The sequence below is a fragment of the Candoia aspera genome, chromosome 8 (assembly GCF_035149785.1).
Source record: "Candoia aspera isolate rCanAsp1 chromosome 8, rCanAsp1.hap2, whole genome shotgun sequence".
Lineage (NCBI taxonomy): Eukaryota > Metazoa > Chordata > Lepidosauria > Squamata > Boidae > Candoia > Candoia aspera.
In genome coordinates, this window is record NC_086160.1 from 41,832,852 (window position 1) to 41,849,183 (window position 16,332).

The 16,332-nt window shown below is 40.2% G+C and overlaps 3 protein-coding genes and 1 long non-coding RNA gene across 11 annotated transcripts in view; all 4 read left to right on the top strand.

Annotated features, from left to right (window-relative positions):
• LOC134502095 (uncharacterized) overlaps nucleotides 1-16,332 on the top strand; it is a 161,460-nt gene that overhangs the window by 104,014 nt on the left and 41,114 nt on the right. The gene's annotated exons all lie outside the window — the stretch shown is intronic.
• NDUFC1 (NADH:ubiquinone oxidoreductase subunit C1) overlaps nucleotides 1-16,332 on the top strand; it is a 92,395-nt gene that overhangs the window by 28,072 nt on the left and 47,991 nt on the right. The window lies entirely within an intron of this gene.
• The window catches only part of ELF2 (E74 like ETS transcription factor 2), a 38,716-nt gene that overhangs the window by 8,262 nt on the left and 14,122 nt on the right, over nucleotides 1-16,332 (top strand). For 3 of the 7 annotated variants that reach the window (XM_063310662.1, XM_063310663.1, XM_063310661.1), the window contains exons 2-3: nucleotides 2,312-2,535; nucleotides 3,344-3,509. In XM_063310662.1, coding sequence (XP_063166732.1) covers nucleotides 2,461-2,535; nucleotides 3,344-3,509 — 241 coding nt within the window. In that variant the 5' untranslated portion in view covers nucleotides 2,312-2,460. Of the gene's footprint in view, nucleotides 1-2,311; nucleotides 2,536-3,343; nucleotides 3,510-10,493; nucleotides 11,498-16,332 lie in introns of those variants that run through there. The other 4 variants (XM_063310664.1, XM_063310665.1, XM_063310666.1 and 1 more) reach the window with 3 other exon arrangements.
• On the top strand, nucleotides 6,960-8,273 carry LOC134502345 (uncharacterized). Its single transcript, XR_010068440.1, has 2 exons — nucleotides 6,960-7,975; nucleotides 8,090-8,273. It is a non-coding gene; the product is annotated as an uncharacterized LOC134502345 (long non-coding RNA).

The window sequence follows — 16,332 nt, forward strand, 5'->3', positions numbered from 1 at the left end:
ATACTCATTGTTTTATGTGCTGATTTTATCGGATTGTTGTATGCCACCCAGAATCGCTTTTGGTGAGATGGGTGGCCATACAAATTTGATTAATATAAATAAATCTTAAATTCTTGATGCGGTGGATCTTGTCTTTACTTTGGAGCAGTTGGTGATGGGTTCTTTAGTTCTTTATTATGGTCAGATCACTTTCAGGTCATCTTGAGGCACCATTGGTGCTACTGACTTTTCCCTGTACATAGGTCTGGAGTGTTTTTAGCATCATTGAGGAGTTCTGAGAGATGACATGGATATGCCTGGAGTGACATTGGTATAAGATAAGTTATTATGATTGAACACAAATTCAGACCTACACTGTGTTCATGGATTGACGTCTGTTGTCCTTGTTTAGGGATCCCTGCTTCCTGTTAGGGAGCAGTAAGTCAGAAGAACTTCCCACTGGCTTCTATAACTTTTTTGCTAATCACTTTGGAGACAAAATTCCATGTGCTTGGAATTAGATGTTGGCTGGGCAGAATTCAGTAAATTGCCAGGGAGCTGAACCCCTAAATTCTGAGGAAGTAGATGGGTTTCTCTCTGACATTTGTTCTTCTCTGACTAATTTGAGCTAATTCTGAGGGATGACGAATTACATTAGGGTGGTAGGAAATCCCTTGGAGAGAAGGGATGATAGCCTTGAAAGAGGAGATGGCATGCCCCCTCTTCAAAATGCCACCCTGGCCAGTCATTATGGAGAACTGTTGTCCCATCACCAGTCTTCCCTTTTTATTGAAAGGTGTTGAGAATATAGTGGGACAGCAGTTATAGAGGGCCCTGAACAAAGCAGATTATCTCCTTTCTGGCCCAGGCATAAGATGGAAGCTGTAATAATTCTTGTGGATTTCCTGCAGCAGGCCTGGTTTAATCTCTCAGTAGTGTTCAATACAATCAGTCATGATATCCTTTTTGGCCCCCTGGAATGCTTGGGGTTAGAGGGAGGGACTATTCTTCAGTGATTCCACTCCTTCCATAGAGGCTTCAGAGCCAGAAGTATACTTTTCACACATTATAGGAGTTGTTCTGAACGTTGTAGCATTCTGTCAGACTGGACGCTAGCATCCTCAGGGTCCTGTTTACCAATAGCATTTTAGCAGTGGTGGTCATGGCAAAAGGATGACAGGACAGCTGTGTTTCCACTGGTATTAACAACAGGAAAACAACCATCCTGATTATTGTTTGAATAGCACATGCTTTTAGTATTACTACAGTTTCGTGTATATGTCTGTGTGCCCTGAAGTCAGTCTTGACTCCTGGTGACTGCCTGGGCAAGTTCATTCAGTTTTCTTCGCAACATTTTCAGAAGTGGTTCGCCTAAGGCAGAGAGAGTGACTGGCCCAAGATACCCAGCTGGCTTTGTGCCTAAGGCAGGACTAGAGTTCACCATCTCCTCATTTCTAGTCTGGGGCCTTTAATCACTACACCAAAGTGGCTCCCTATTCTGTTTCCTAGGAGGGATTTAAAACTTTTCCCTCTGCTGTGTTCTTATATGCATATAATGTGTGAACGGTACCTTAGACATTCAGCCCAACAGAATTATATTTGGTGCTGATGCAGTCAGAATATGATGGGACTAGGGTTATAGTCCTTTATTGTTCCCTTTATGTCTTGTAGTTCGTTAGTAAAGTTATCTAATCTTATAGTTGGTATTAGAGTATTTTTATGAGAGAAATCATGAATTGAGCCACCTCAGCTTATATATAAAAATATAGCTACATCAAATGCTTGAGTTCACAAGCAATGAATACTAATATTTTAAAATTTATTTAAATACCTCTAGGTTACTTTTTGACCTTATTTCATCTTAACAGTTTATAGTTAATTACTTTTGAATAGTAATGTAACTTTTGAAGGACGTTTTAATATTTAAATATTTAAATAAAGTGCATTCATTTGTGGATGACGTGCAAACTTAAAAAACAGATCTGATAGCAAACCAATAATTTTTCAGGTACAGGTAGTCCTCATTTAGCTATAGCCTCATTGAGCAGCTGTTCACAGTTACAGTTGTGTCCAATCCTCCCAGTGATAACCTTTGCAGGTCCGTAAAGCCAAGGAAAGCTTAGGTAAGATCATAAACACAGTCACAGTTTCACTTAGCAACTGCTTCCCTTAATGACCAAGTTGCTGGTCCCAACTGTGGTCACTAAATGAGGACTACCTGTATCGCAAATTACACCATTTAGTATTGCTGTATTTTAATGTAACACTGTATACTTTTTAGAAACTTTCACATATAAACCACAGAATAACCAATGCTTATGTTTTCTCTCAGGATCTCTTATTCCAGTACCGAGAAATTGAAATTTGGAAATATTCCACCTGGTTTGTGGACTTCTCATACTTTACACTCTCAGCATTGCAGTTCTGGAAAACATTTATCTATTTTGCTATTAGCCTTGTAATACATCCAAGGAATGTACAATGACATCAGCAATAGTTCACAATGGAAGTTCAAGTCTGGAATTTGACAGCAATGGAGTACAGATTCAAGGCAAGGTCAGAAAATGGGAGAAGCCGTATGTTCTTCATGTAAATTCAAAATATATTTTTGGAAGGCAAGATTTTGGAAAGAAGAAAAAAATTCAAATGCATGGATAGTAATAGTTAAGATGTTGGGCTAGGACTGGTGGACTACCCTCAGTCATGGACAGTCACTATCTCTTAGTCCAGCTAACCTCACAGGTTTCCTTCTGAAGGGGAAAAAATGGAAGACAAAGTACTCTGTATGCTGCCTTGAATTTCCTGGGGAAAGGTGGGATATAAATCTAAAAAATAATGTAATGGAAAGGCAAAAATCTTGAATAAATTTAATTATCTCACTGAAATCAAAGAATTCTCTCTCAGCCCAACACACCTTGCAGGGGTGTTGTGGGGAAAATAGGAGGTAGGAGTATTGGGTATATTCACCACCTTGAGTTGACCAAACATATATTTAAAAAGGTGGGATAAAAATCTATTAATAATTATTATAAAAAATTAACTCTGTAAATTTGAACCATAACATTATTTTTTTCTATTCTGATTATTCTTTCAGTACTGTACCTTGTCAGCTCCAAGGTTGTGAAAATAATATGCTATTATATGCAAAAATTATATAATGTTTTTCCAAGACTTGGTGCACATCTGATGGGAAGTTAATAATGCTTGTGTGTTTTATTTTCATAGCTGATATATCCTCTCAAATTCATACTATATATCTAGATATGTTTGTAAAACTGTATTAAACACACAGCGTTACAAGCAGAAAATATTGTTTGGATTAGGATGGTGAAATTATATCCATCTTTCTCACTATGTTCTACAGGAGAATGAACCAGTTTCTGAATATCCAGCAGTGATTGTAGAGCCAGTACCATGTGCCAGAGTAGAACAAGGATATGCTGCACAGATTTTTGTTTATGATGATGAAACTTACCTGCTACAAGATGTTGCAGAAGAACAAGAAATCGAGACTGAAACTGTGAAGACAGGTAGACCTTTAAATACTTTGCCACAACTGAAAGCCTTACTTGGTCTGTTTCACTAACATTTTAATTACAGATTGAAATTTGCCCTGTTCCATTTAGTAGGAGCAATAAATAAAAACAAACAAAACCCTGTAAAATCTAACATTTAATAAGTTCATTGTTATCCATGATGCACCACATGCCAGCTCAATTATTTCCTGGGTAATTTTTCAGTTTGTATTCCAAAATATAGATAGCTTCTGCTGAGATAGTTGCTGTTTTCGTTTTAGTAATAAAAACTATACTTGATAGCATTTTGCTAAAACTAAATACATAGTCAAACCTAATTTTATTGGATGTGGACTTAGATTTTTGAAATTATTCTGGTGTTTTATTATAATGCTACTTACTATATATTCCTAAATAGCATGAAAGGAAAACATGAAATATTACCTTTTTTTAACAATAAGTGATAGTCTGCAATTTCATAAAGAAAAGCTGTAATTTCAAGAGTTGCTGTCTAGTAAGAAAAGCTGTCATTTCAAGAGTTGCTGTTTATTCAGGTTTTGCTCTGTGTAAGCAAGCCTTAAATGAATGTATTAGTGAACTAAAGGTATTGCTTTAAGCATGTCATTGTTACTCATGGTTCAAATAAGCTATGATTGAGTGTACATCTTGCAAGAAGTCATAAACTATGGTATACAGTATAGACAAACAGTAGCTAGGTTCTCATTGCACACTAAGTCATACAACACAGTACAGTACTTAAAACTAATCAAATGATATTACAGTAAATATCCTACAGATCCTTTAAATCTGAAAATGTGTCAATTTATGTCATTTGCTCAATTATATCACTGACATATATGGCATCCTTTGTTCTAAAACCATGATATAAAGGACAAACCCTCAGTTTAATGGACAATAGTCTCTTAAATGGAGGTGAAGTCTGGACAAAAACTCTGTTGTATCTGAGCTCTGTTAAACTGAGATCCATTAAGCTGAGGTTTTACAGTACACTTAAGGAGATGTGTATATGCACTCTGTGAATTGGTTAAAGGATTTTTTATCTTTACTAGTCTCAGTAACTTTAGCATGAATAGCTGGTGAGAACATACAATAAACCCTTCATTAAATGTACTTCACATATGATGGATATTTTTGTTAATTCTCCCCAAGTTAACAGATTAATGTCAGGTTTTATTGCAAACAATGCAATTTATGTAATTTACATTAGTTACAGCAATTTTGTAGTTATGCAAATGCCATAAGCTGATAGAAAATATGTAAATTCAGATTGAACAGACATTTAGATTTATAGTAACTCTCCCTCCCCTCCCCATGGCATGTTAAATTGAGGCTGTACTGAATTTTATGCAGAACATTCTGATACAATTTATGGAATTTTATTTTCTGTGTTTCTAGTTAAGATATATAAAGAGATTGCTTTATTTATAAGAGGTTTGCCTGGCTTGTAAAGCAAATATTGTGATTTAATATGGTGAGATTATATATTGACATTCATGTGATTTGGATCTGTGCTAATACAATATATATTTTAAAAAGCTTCTTTTAAAGCCTGGCAATAATCTTTTAAGTCTAAAAAGTCAAAAATAGTCTTTTTTAGACTATACTTCCAGATTTCAATTAAATAGGTGATATGAAAAATTATTTGTGAAAGATCAAACAAGTTCAATATTCCTCTTTATACATATTCTGTAATTTAGAATATAAGCCCCAAAAGGTCTGTCAATGAATTTCTACTTTTTTAAGGAGACCTGTGATTAAGTAATTAGAGCTTAAGCTTCAACAAAAAGAGCTTTGGATTTTAAGATAGTAAGAGTTAAAATAAGTGGTGTCAATTCCTTAGTGTAAGATTTTGTATGAATAATCTTATAAATTAGATATTCAAGGCAGCCTTTGGGCTTCTCACATATCGTTACCCTGTGTCACATTACAAACTGCTTATGAAACAGGAAGCAGTATTGATAGGCAAAGATTATTTAAAGAAAAAGGACCAAAAATCCTATGGGATATGAACAGAATTTTTGCGGGGTGATGCTGGGCAGTTGGTTTGTATATGATTAAAATGTTAAAAAGTATATTTATCTTACTAAATCTCTGATCTGCATTTATGCAAATTTAGTGTTGAAGGTAAGTATGGATGTTTCTTTTTCTAACATAGGCTTTCTAAAAATAATACTTCAGTGTCAAACTATAGTACTTTAGTGTAATGAATTATGGGTAGTCCTCGTTTAGCAACCACAATTGGGACTGGCAACTCAGTCGCTAAGTGACGCAGTCGCTAAGTGGAAAATCATGTGACAACCGTGCTTATGATTTTACTTCAGCTTTCCTTTTTCCCTACTCCCACCACCCTTTGGAATGCTCACCCCAGTGCTGGGATAATTAGCAAGAAGGGAATTAATGTTTGTATTTACATTCATTGGAGAGGAAGGGTTTACAAGAGAGTAAGCAGGCCCACAATGGGAAATACACATAGAAATGAATGCACTAGCACTGGCTGTTTGTCTAGTGTCCATGGCTTCCAGCCCTGAGCTACTTAGGAGGCAAACAAAAGTTGAAAGTTGAAAGTGATTAAAGTCTTGTCAGTTACAGGCAGCAGCTGCCAGCCAGCTATTTAAACTCACAGAGCTCAGCAGCACTTGGGCTAGCACCTTTTGGGGAAGCACTGCACTACAGAGAAAAACAGCTCAGGAAGAGATTGCTTGTTTAAGCAATCTCTCCACTCTATGAGGGGTAAAAAAGAAAAGTCAGACACAGGACAACACATACTAATTGACTGTAATGGCAAACTCATGACAGAGAGAGAGAGATGCTGCGAAGGTTGTAAATGTGTGCCTTGGTTGCAAAGTTACTTTTTCAGCACCACTGTAACTTTGATCGGTTGCTGCACAAGGCAGTCGGTAAGCAAGGTCTTCCTGTATTTAGCAGCACCCCCCCCCCAAAGATTTGTTGCTGTTACAACTTTGACAGTAAATAGAATGTCAGCCTTTAAGATATAAAGTAAGTTTAGATTTTAGATAAAAGCAACTGTTTATATTAACAATGGTATCTTTTAGTTGGCTGAGAATCAAGTATATATGAAAAATATGCTAGTATTTCAATTAAGACAGAAACTTAGAATATCAGCCTGAGATTCTTTGAACAGCATTCTTGTAAATATAAGTGCAGGGATTAATGCTATTGACTTCCAGCTCTATAAACATTTTTCTTTTCTTTAGTATACGAATTCTTAAAGTTTGCAGTACATGATCCCTTAGAATAACAAATGGAACAATAAATGAATTTATTTATTTATTTATTAAATTTCTTTGCTGCCCATCTCGCATATGACGACTCTCAGCGGCTTACAAATAGTAAAAATAGCAAATCACTAAAACAGTACAATATAAATACCTAAAAATACAAATACATATACAAAATATACAATATACAATATAAAATTCCAGATGGGAAAATCTTAACCTTGGCACCCTCACGGGGCCAACCACCCCCATGAATAACTGTCTCCCCTCCCATCCCAGACCAGGTGGCATAACCAAGGTTTTACTCCCTTCTGAAAGGCCGGGAGAGTGGGGGTATGTATTTACAGCATGTAACCTCATCATAAATAAAACTAAATAAATAAGTAAATATAAAAGTGCTATAATTAATAGATAGTTTTGACAGACGGCTAGACTCCTGTTTTAGTACTTTGTGCTATGAGTGAAAACAAAATTTGTAGAAGTGTACTCATCTTTCTCTTTATTTAGTGAGTTGGATCCAGAGTTCCTATATAAGATAATTCTTTTTATTGATTTCTCCTTCCTCTTATTCTGGAGAAAAGAGAGATCTCCTGAAACTGTAGAGGCAGTAGTACAAGGAAAGTGGTACAGGCCCCTGGATGAAGATGAATTGTCTCCTACTTTGTTCCAATGGGGAGTTTCTACTGCACCTCAGTTCCTTCATCAAAGCAAGAAGCCATCTCTTCAGAATAGGGACAAGATGGATCCAGCCCACTATACCGTACCATGAACAGTGTGTTCTAAGAATATACATCTGAAATATTTCTCTTACTTTCTGTGTAAACAATTTATTCAGGACTGAAACTTTCTTCCTAAGATGACATAATATAGAATATTATTTTTTAAACACAGCTTTAACAAGAAAAAATATGGTTTGATGTTTGAGGCACTTCAGATGGAATGCACTTGTTGGGGTTTCTACTAATTCTTCCAGAATTTGTTATTTTCAGGACACCAAGGACAGGTTTTTTTTTTAGTTGATGATAGCATTAAATATTTGTTTACTTTTCTGTGTTCTTTATATCGCATCAGAAATCCTCCCTGTGGCACAAGTAGTCTTCCTTTAACTTTAAAATATTGTTGCCACAGAGAGGTAGAAGATCTTGATGAAACATGGATATTTAAACAGATCCTCCTTGATTTCCCTTATGGGAGGGGAAAAACTGCTCTGGAAAAGTGTTGGTATGTATATTTTCTTCCTAGTTGTATATATAATCACATATATTTAGAAAAACTATTCCCATTAGTAAAAAGCGCTCAGGTATACTCTAAAGCAAGTTTCTTTTTTTTTTCCAGACTGCTTACTACTTAAAACTACTATTATGGGAAACAAATCCTGTAACTTCTCCAAACTTGCATTTGCTTATGAACGATATAAATTTAGCATTCTTCTGGATTTTTCAACTTGTTAAAAATAATTATATTTATACTGTATGTAAATTATTTTTCTGAACATTAAATTTTATTTCAAATCTTAAAAGATGTGTTGTAAAAGAGTAATATGGTAAGATTACTATTTTATCATATTGATGTTTAATGTTCTTCCTAATCTATAGAAAACTGAATATGCTTTAAAATTTGTTATTAAGGAAATGGTGAATCTCTCTAAATGTATCATTTAATCTGAGTTTTATTTCTCGCACTTAGATCTGACAAGTAGCTTTAACAAGGAATTCTTATTCCACAGCAGTGAAAAAATGATGTACTTTCTTTTCTTTTCTTCTTCTTATGCACATATAGGTGAATTCGCACATAATGCTAACACTATGTTTTAGCAACCTGGCTTACCTTGTGTGAGCTCAGAAGCTAAGCAGGTTCTGGTCTGGTTAGTCTGGATGGAGAACCTGTAGTTAGGGCTGTAGCCTAGACTGGGAAGTGGAAAAGGCATCCTATTAGAAATCAGTAACAAACCACTTCTGTATTGTTGCTGAGAAAACCACATGGATATGCCCATCTAGTCACCATGCTTGATTTGAAAGAGAAGACCCATACAAGAGTTTTTGCAAAGCACTGAGCTTGAGTATGCCTTTCTCTTTTTCCTATACAATTTAGCAGGAAAAAAAAAAGTCAAAATTCGGCTGCACTTGTTGGTTCTTGCTGTCATTATGAGTGAATAGGAAGCTTATTTAAAATAAAAGTAGGCAGTATCTCAACAAGTCAACTATGAACTCTGGGATTGTTTAGTTAGGTTGTTTAGTACTCTAATTTTAAATCATGCTTCCTAATTTATATGTATTGAGAAAGAAATGCTGAAAAAAAATTCTAGTTTATTCCTTTCAGCAGCATCTGCAACAAATGAGGCCATCACACAAATGCTATTAAGTAGGTGTCCCAATATCTGACACAAGTAGGTAAATTGTGGCATCGTGCAAATGTGATGTTGTCTTTTGCTGCCCTTGCCTCTCTATAGACACACCCTTTCCTTGTATACAGAAGTGAGTGCAGTGGAGAAAATACTCAAGCTCATTGCTTTACATGGGCCTAAGTACTGTGTTTTAAAAGTTACACGCAAACAGGCCAGCAACTAGGGTCTGTGTCACCCGGGGCAAACATGGATTCCTCGCCCATTTTGGCACCCCCCCAGTGCCCATTTTGGTGCCCCGCCAACACGGTGCCCAGGGCACATGCCCTGCTTGTCCCCCCCAGTTGCGGCCCTGCACGCACAGTTATAGAGTAGCAAAGGCAACTCCAGCAATACAATACTTTGATTTAAGCGTTTAGTAGGTATTGAACTTTGTACAGAAGTGAAACAGTTGAAATAAAAATTGCCTTTAAAAACATCTAAGTCAGCTTTATAAATTAAAGCTGCAATTCAATAAACATTTAACTGGGAATAAGTCCCATTGAAGTAGATCTGCATGGGATTCAAAACCATTTTTATTGTGAACATCTGATTAAAGTTTCTTCTAGCTCAATTGTGTGGAATAATATGCATGTTCGCATATTGTTTTAAGTCTCACTGTACTCACTGGGAAACATATGAACAGATATATGGAAGTGTGGACACATTTTGGTGACTGTCACTGATTTCAGAGGATTCCAAGTTGAGTAAAAGCAGCTGTCTTCCCTTCTGTCTGCAACTGCTTTTTCAGACAGCACCCTTTTAATATAAGTAATTGAGTAATGCTTAGTAGTAAAATTCTACAAAGGAAATATTTCATGGAAGAGCTTTGTTAATCCTTGTAAGACTTGTGGCATTACTAATATTAAATTAAAAATGCATTAAACCAAATATAACTTTGGAGGAATGTTAAACCAGAAATTGGAAGAGTCAGCAGTAGGAAAGCTTGTTTGGGTATCTTTTCAACCTGTGTATACTATATTGTTTGCAGTATCGTATGTTGCTGAGCTGTATCAGTGGCTGAATTTTAGACACAACAAATCTACAATAGTTCTTAAGTGTAACTCCATATTATTTCACTTTGGCTACCAGTTGCATATTATAGGTAAAAGCTGCATGTGGGAAAATGTGCACATTATTTGTATGACATCCATTCAGATTGCCTGCTGATGTAGACAAAAACTCAGCAGCAGTGACTTAAACTGTTGCCAACAATGGAGGGATTAAACAGAAGTGGGAGAAATCTACTTGAAAATAAGTTGAATAACATCTTTACCCACTTTGAAAGTTGCTTGTTGCACTTGACAGTATATAGTACTGTACTGCACATGTATTCTTCCTCCGTATGAGTAGCAACATTTGCCCACATCACGCACGAAGAAAACATCGCTTATGGAGAAAGATTTCCATCTTGTCGCAAGCTTGCAAAACTGGGACTCACTAAGACAAAATAGTGCACAGTACTAATGGTGAATGTAACTCTTAGTTCACAGCAGTGCAGCACTTTACAGAACTCGACTGTTTCAGGGTGCCTATGACTGCGCCGAATACCGGATTCCAGAACTCCAGACAATGTAGGGTGCAAGCTTGAACAACTGCCGACGATGTGAGTCGAGCGCCGCCTTGCAAAGGGATGCTAAGGAGCAGGAGGCGACAGTGGCAAAGAAGCTGTGCTTCACGCCGAAGAAAAAATGAAAAGTTGGCCCTTCATCTACGGCCACGTCTTCCTCCTCCTCCCATTCTCGAAGATGCGAAAAGCTAAGGAGAAGCGAGTAGCTGCGTGCGCTTCGCTCCGCCGGACCTCCTGAAATGGAAATCTCAGACGGGCAGCCTCGGAAGCAGGTGGATCCCTTCCCGCGGCGGTGAGCGGAGGACGCCGACAGGCTGGCGGATCCTCGAATCCCCTCCTTCGCCAGCCTGACCCGCCGCGCTCGTTCCCCGCTTCTGGCTCTGGAGGGGAGGGCGCGAGCTCAGCGCCCGCCCGACACTTCCTGTCTGCTAGGCTGGCGGCGGAAGGATCGCGTGCGCCCTGCTTGAGAGGAAGCTCTTCTCCGCGGCCCCTGCTTGCCGCTCCACGCGGGAGGGCGAGAGGAGAGCCGAGCGCAGGCTTCTGCGTGGCTGGCCGGGCGCGAGAACGAGCGTGCAGAGGAGGATCCAGCCGAGCGAGGCCCCGCTGACTCTGGTGTGTCGGCGGAAGCGTGCGCACGTCGTTCAGCGGGGCTGCGCGCGCGCGCCCGAGCGCCAGGAAGCCCCTGCGGGTCAATGCGAAGCCGCCGCCGCCGCTGCTCGCTCCAGCGGCATAAACATGGCGACTTCCCTGCATGAGGGGCCCACGAATCAGCTCGATCTGCTCATCCGCGCCGGTAAGCGGCGACGTGGTCTGGCGGGGCTCTCCAGCGGGGAGGATGGCATGAAAGAAAGAGAGGAGAAGCAAAGGGTGGGCCAGGCGGAGAGGGAGGTGCGCACGCTGCTCGCGGCTCTTCCCGGGGGCGGCACTGGCGCTGGAGTAATGGAGGGAGGACGAATCCAGGAAGTGATCACCTTGGCGTGCTGTCCGCGTTAGCAACCTGACCGCGCTGCGCCCGCAATGTGGGGCTTGCGTCCGTGCGTGTTTGTGGCGGGCGCCGCCTCTGTTGGGGCAAAGGAAGGGAGCGTGTGCCGTTGCCGCTGCTCCTCTTGCGCCTGAACCAGGAAGAGCCGCGCTTGCAATTCCGCGCCCGCCATCCGCGCCAGGCTGCTCAGAAATGGAAACGCGCCTTTCTAGCAGCGCCTCTTGGGCGGCAGCCTTATCGCCCTCCCCCTCCTCCCGTGTGTGACTAGGAGCTGCTGCGAGCGGGCTCAGGGACTTCGAAGTCGCCTCTTCTGTGGGTCCTGCCTGCCTGCTAAACTTTTGTTTCTCAATGGGGAGGGTATGGGAACCTCCTGAGGCCATGGGATGTCAGGGGACGCAGGTGGCGATGCCGGGAGTCCGGCGCTCTCGGGGGTGCGAACAGGGTGCGCTTATCTGTATCAAGGAGACAGAATCCATTTCCCCCCTTCTCCCCCCACCCCATAGCGGAAGCGCGGAGCTCCCTCAGGAGCCCCTGTGCACTGGGTGAGGGGAGGGAGAGACGGGCCTGTCGACCAATCGTCTGTCAAGGATGTTCGAATTCTGAATGCTGAAATCTGTGTTGGGCGGGGCTATTCCCCTTCAGGTCAATAGGCATGGAGAAAGAATTGAGTGGCAGCTCTCTGTGCGCTGACAATGCAAGCTCGGAATTGGAGGGAAGAGGAAGGATTGTAAATACGGAAGTGAGGGCGGGGCTCGTGTGAGTGAAGCGGAATAAAGGCAGAGAATTGAAGTGGGTTTCTAGCTATCATAATTTTTCTGTATGCAGATTAAAATATCTGTAGCTCTGTATCGTATCTTGGTCCATCCTTGATGAGTTTTTTTTAATATTGCGGTTTTTGTTCAATAGAGAATAAACTTTAATGACTGTTATTCCATTACTTTCTGATTCCTTTTAAATTTTTGAAGAGTGTTCTTTGAAGCCCTATTAGGGTTTTCTGATTGTATCCCCATGTATATCTATTAACTGTTGATATTAGGCATTCTTTTCTTGCCTGTTCTTTTTTGGGGTTGTTTATGAGCTTCTAACAGAGCAAAGAACTTCTGAGGAGCGCTGTCTCTTTGTAATCCTTTCAAGCGTTAAAGAGATAGTTTTTCTATTGCTTTTAAAACAGCAGTGTAAAGGGAATAGTTAGGTGCTTTGTGCCTAGGGCTTGCACATTACTGCCTCCTGCCTTGATATCCTGGCAGAAACAGGGAGCATTGCTTGCCTCTGTCATTTTTAGGAATGATGTATAATGCCAATGCCCCCTCCCCATAAAAAAATTTATCTGTGCACAGCAACGCCACTTACTGGAATAGAGAGCAGTATTAAATACCTGCTGTGTTTCAGTTTGACTGTGTTCCTCTAGGGATGATTTAATTCATTGGTTGATTTGCTGTGATGTCATTAAAAGTTTATAAATACTCTGCTAGAGGGAAGGGATATGTTAATACATACACTTAAGAGCTAGAGGGCAAGGAGAGCCAGCGTAGTATGGTAGCTAAGGTATTAAATTAGGTTCAAGTCCACTCCAAGCCATGGAAATTCACTTGTTGACTTTGGGCCACTCATTCTCTCTCAGCTTTGACTATTGCACAGGGTTGATTTTGAGTGGATAAAATGAAGGGAGACCCCCACTTTAGCTATCTCAAGTCCTGGATAAAAGGTGGCATATAAATCTTAATAATAGCAATAGCAGCTTTGGAGTAATGTTTGCCCAAAGTATAAGTGTAGAGTCCCATGTGCTGTTAAAGAGAAAAGGTAGATCTGTGTCTAAAACCAAGTTGGTAGAAAAGAGACTCTGGTTTTTCATGGAAAGAATATAAGAAGTAGGTGGAAGAAGGAACAAAAAAGAAGAGTAATTGACAAAAGGAGAAGAAAGAGAGCCAAGGAGAAATATCACATATTAAACAACAACAACAACAACAACAACAACAGGGTAACTGATTGGTTTGGGGAAGGTGTAGACTATTGCTACAAAATGATGGTGCCAGAAGCAGGTAGTAAAACTGAATTTTAATACTGATTTCAAAAATTACTCATTCATTTAAGTGTTTGTTTATTTACTAATTATTCCACTTATATGCTGTTTCATTTCCAAAGCCTTTGGAATTTACGGTTTTAAATTTATTAATATTCATGAGCAAGAAGCAAATTTGATTAAAATGCTATTTTAATGGAATTTATGTTTTCTTGCTTATGATTCTTAGGATTTTAAAGCTGTGATCATAATTATTTTAGAAGAGTTATTTCCTGTTTAAAATGTGTGTGATTGAAATGAATTTCTTCATTTTCATGAGAAGCAAGTAATTTATTTATTTATTTTATTTTTCAAATTTATAGAGCTTCCCAATCTGGGCAGCGTACAAAGAACTAAAAACAATAAATACATTAAAAATATTAAAACCCAACTAAAACAAAGAGTAAAAGACAAAGGGATGTTAAAAATAAGGGAGCTACCTCACTAGTTCATCTGGGATCCCCAGGCCTGCTGGCAAGTAATGTTATTATTAATCTCAGTTTTTCTCTTTGTTTAATTTCCACAATTGCATCTCCTATATGATGCATATGGAACAGTGAATGCAAACACCCAGTTCTAACTTTATGCAAAGCAGATAGTGAATTAGACAGAACTGCATCCTTGTGGTCTTTAAAAAGCTCATGGTTGGGGAAGATATAGTTGGGAAGGGGGATCTTGTACTAAGCCAATGTGTTTAATATATTTTAGAATGGAATTGGAACTTCTGTTGTAGTGTTCCTTACAAGCATTCTTGACCTGAGCTACTGTATCACATTTTTTAAAATTAATATATTTATTTATTTAACTTTTTTTTAACCCAACCCAATTCACAGACTTGGGGTGACATACAACAGAGTAAACATAAAGAATAAAAACAGAAATACATACAGCTAATAGAAATCCTTGAATTGGCTCCAGAAACTTTGGTTAAAAGCACAGTAGAATTGGGTTACTTTCACAGTTTTACAAAGGTCAGGAAAGAAGGGAATGCTTAAACCTCCAGAGGGAGGAAGTTGCAAAATACAGGGGGCTGCAGCAGAAAGGCCTGCTACCTAGTCCATGTTCCCCTTACCTTATGTATGGATTACCATATTTTTTTGCCTGCTTATGTTTTCAGTAACTATTCTTTTGTCTTCTTCCCCCAGTAAAATCCCTCTTGTCTGCGTCTTATAAAAATAGCATTTAGGACACACATAACAATTACAAATACTGCCTTCTGCTAGGGAGTGGGACTTGAACATACCTCCTGAGCCCTGCTGCAGTATCTATGTGTAATGATCAGCTGCTCGATGCCCTTCCTTTCTGCATTGGAGACACTGACCCCTTGCGTAGCGCCGATCTCTCTCCTCATCCCAGGCTCTATAGCCTGGCCGGGTAGCAGTCGCAGCACTTCAGGGTCCCCTCATGGTGGCTGGTGGTTTTTCAGGTCTTCTGGTTTGCATGAAGGTATGCTGAGCGTGCTCAGCCTTGCCGGCCAGACAGATCCATTCATACAATGACTCTGGGTCGTCCCTACACAATGCCCACCGTAGGACATCCTGGTTGAGTCCCTCTTTAAACCGTTCTATTAAGGTTGACTGAGACCAGTCGGGGATTTTCCCAGCTAAAGCCTTAAACTCCAGGGCGTAATCAGCTACAGACAGTTGGCCCTGGGTAAGATCCTTCAGCTCCTTCTTAGCTCTTGCCTTGGCCAGAGGATCCCCATCAAACTTGACAGAAAAGTCTCTCACCCCCACTCCTGTTGGAGCGGAATCAGCAGCTGCTTGAGTGGTTGGGCCCCAGGTTACAGTAGCTCTCCCTCTTCGGGGTGGGGACACTTGTGGTTGAGCCCTGCGGGGTGGAGATTCATCCCGGAGCTGTATCCGGGCCCGCTCCATTGGCGGTCTGGATGGGAGGATGGGGATGGTTGCGTGAAGCTGGGATCTCCTCCGTGCCTCCCCTGCCCCCCCCAATGACAGACAGGTTTCTTAGCATGTACTCCATCGATTCTATTTTGGCCTCCATCACTCTTAGTCTTTCGGGGGTTTGAGATTCCTCCCTCCCTCACGTGTTAGGCTGTCTCTCTGTTGATACCGTGGTAGATTCTACGTCTGGGCTCAGTGGGAACCAATACTTCCAGGACTCCTGGGACGATCCTGGCTGGGATTCTCCCACTTCATCCCAGGTGATCAACTCTGCGGGCGATTCGCTAGGTGCCGGTTGCTCTGGTTCTCCCACATCGTCAGATTCCTCCACCTCAGGACTGGAACTCAATTCCTCCTGGAAATCTGAAGGTTCTAGGATGAGGCTCAGTTCTCCGCTCTTGACCGTCGACTCGGGCATCGAGCTAGCCATCTCCTCAAGTCCCCTGGTTGTGAGCTTGGACTTGGCCATCATTAACTATTTTCCCTCACAAGAAACTAATCTTGGTAGGAGCTAACGGTACAACTTTGGGGATTTCTCAGCTTTATGTAATGATTGCCTATTCTAAAACACTATCAGACTCATGAGCAGGAATTCAAAGTTATCTGATTTATTAAAGAATAGTATGCAGGATCACAGAAAAAGCTGAGAATAAAAGTGCGCCAAATGCAAACTAAAAACCCTC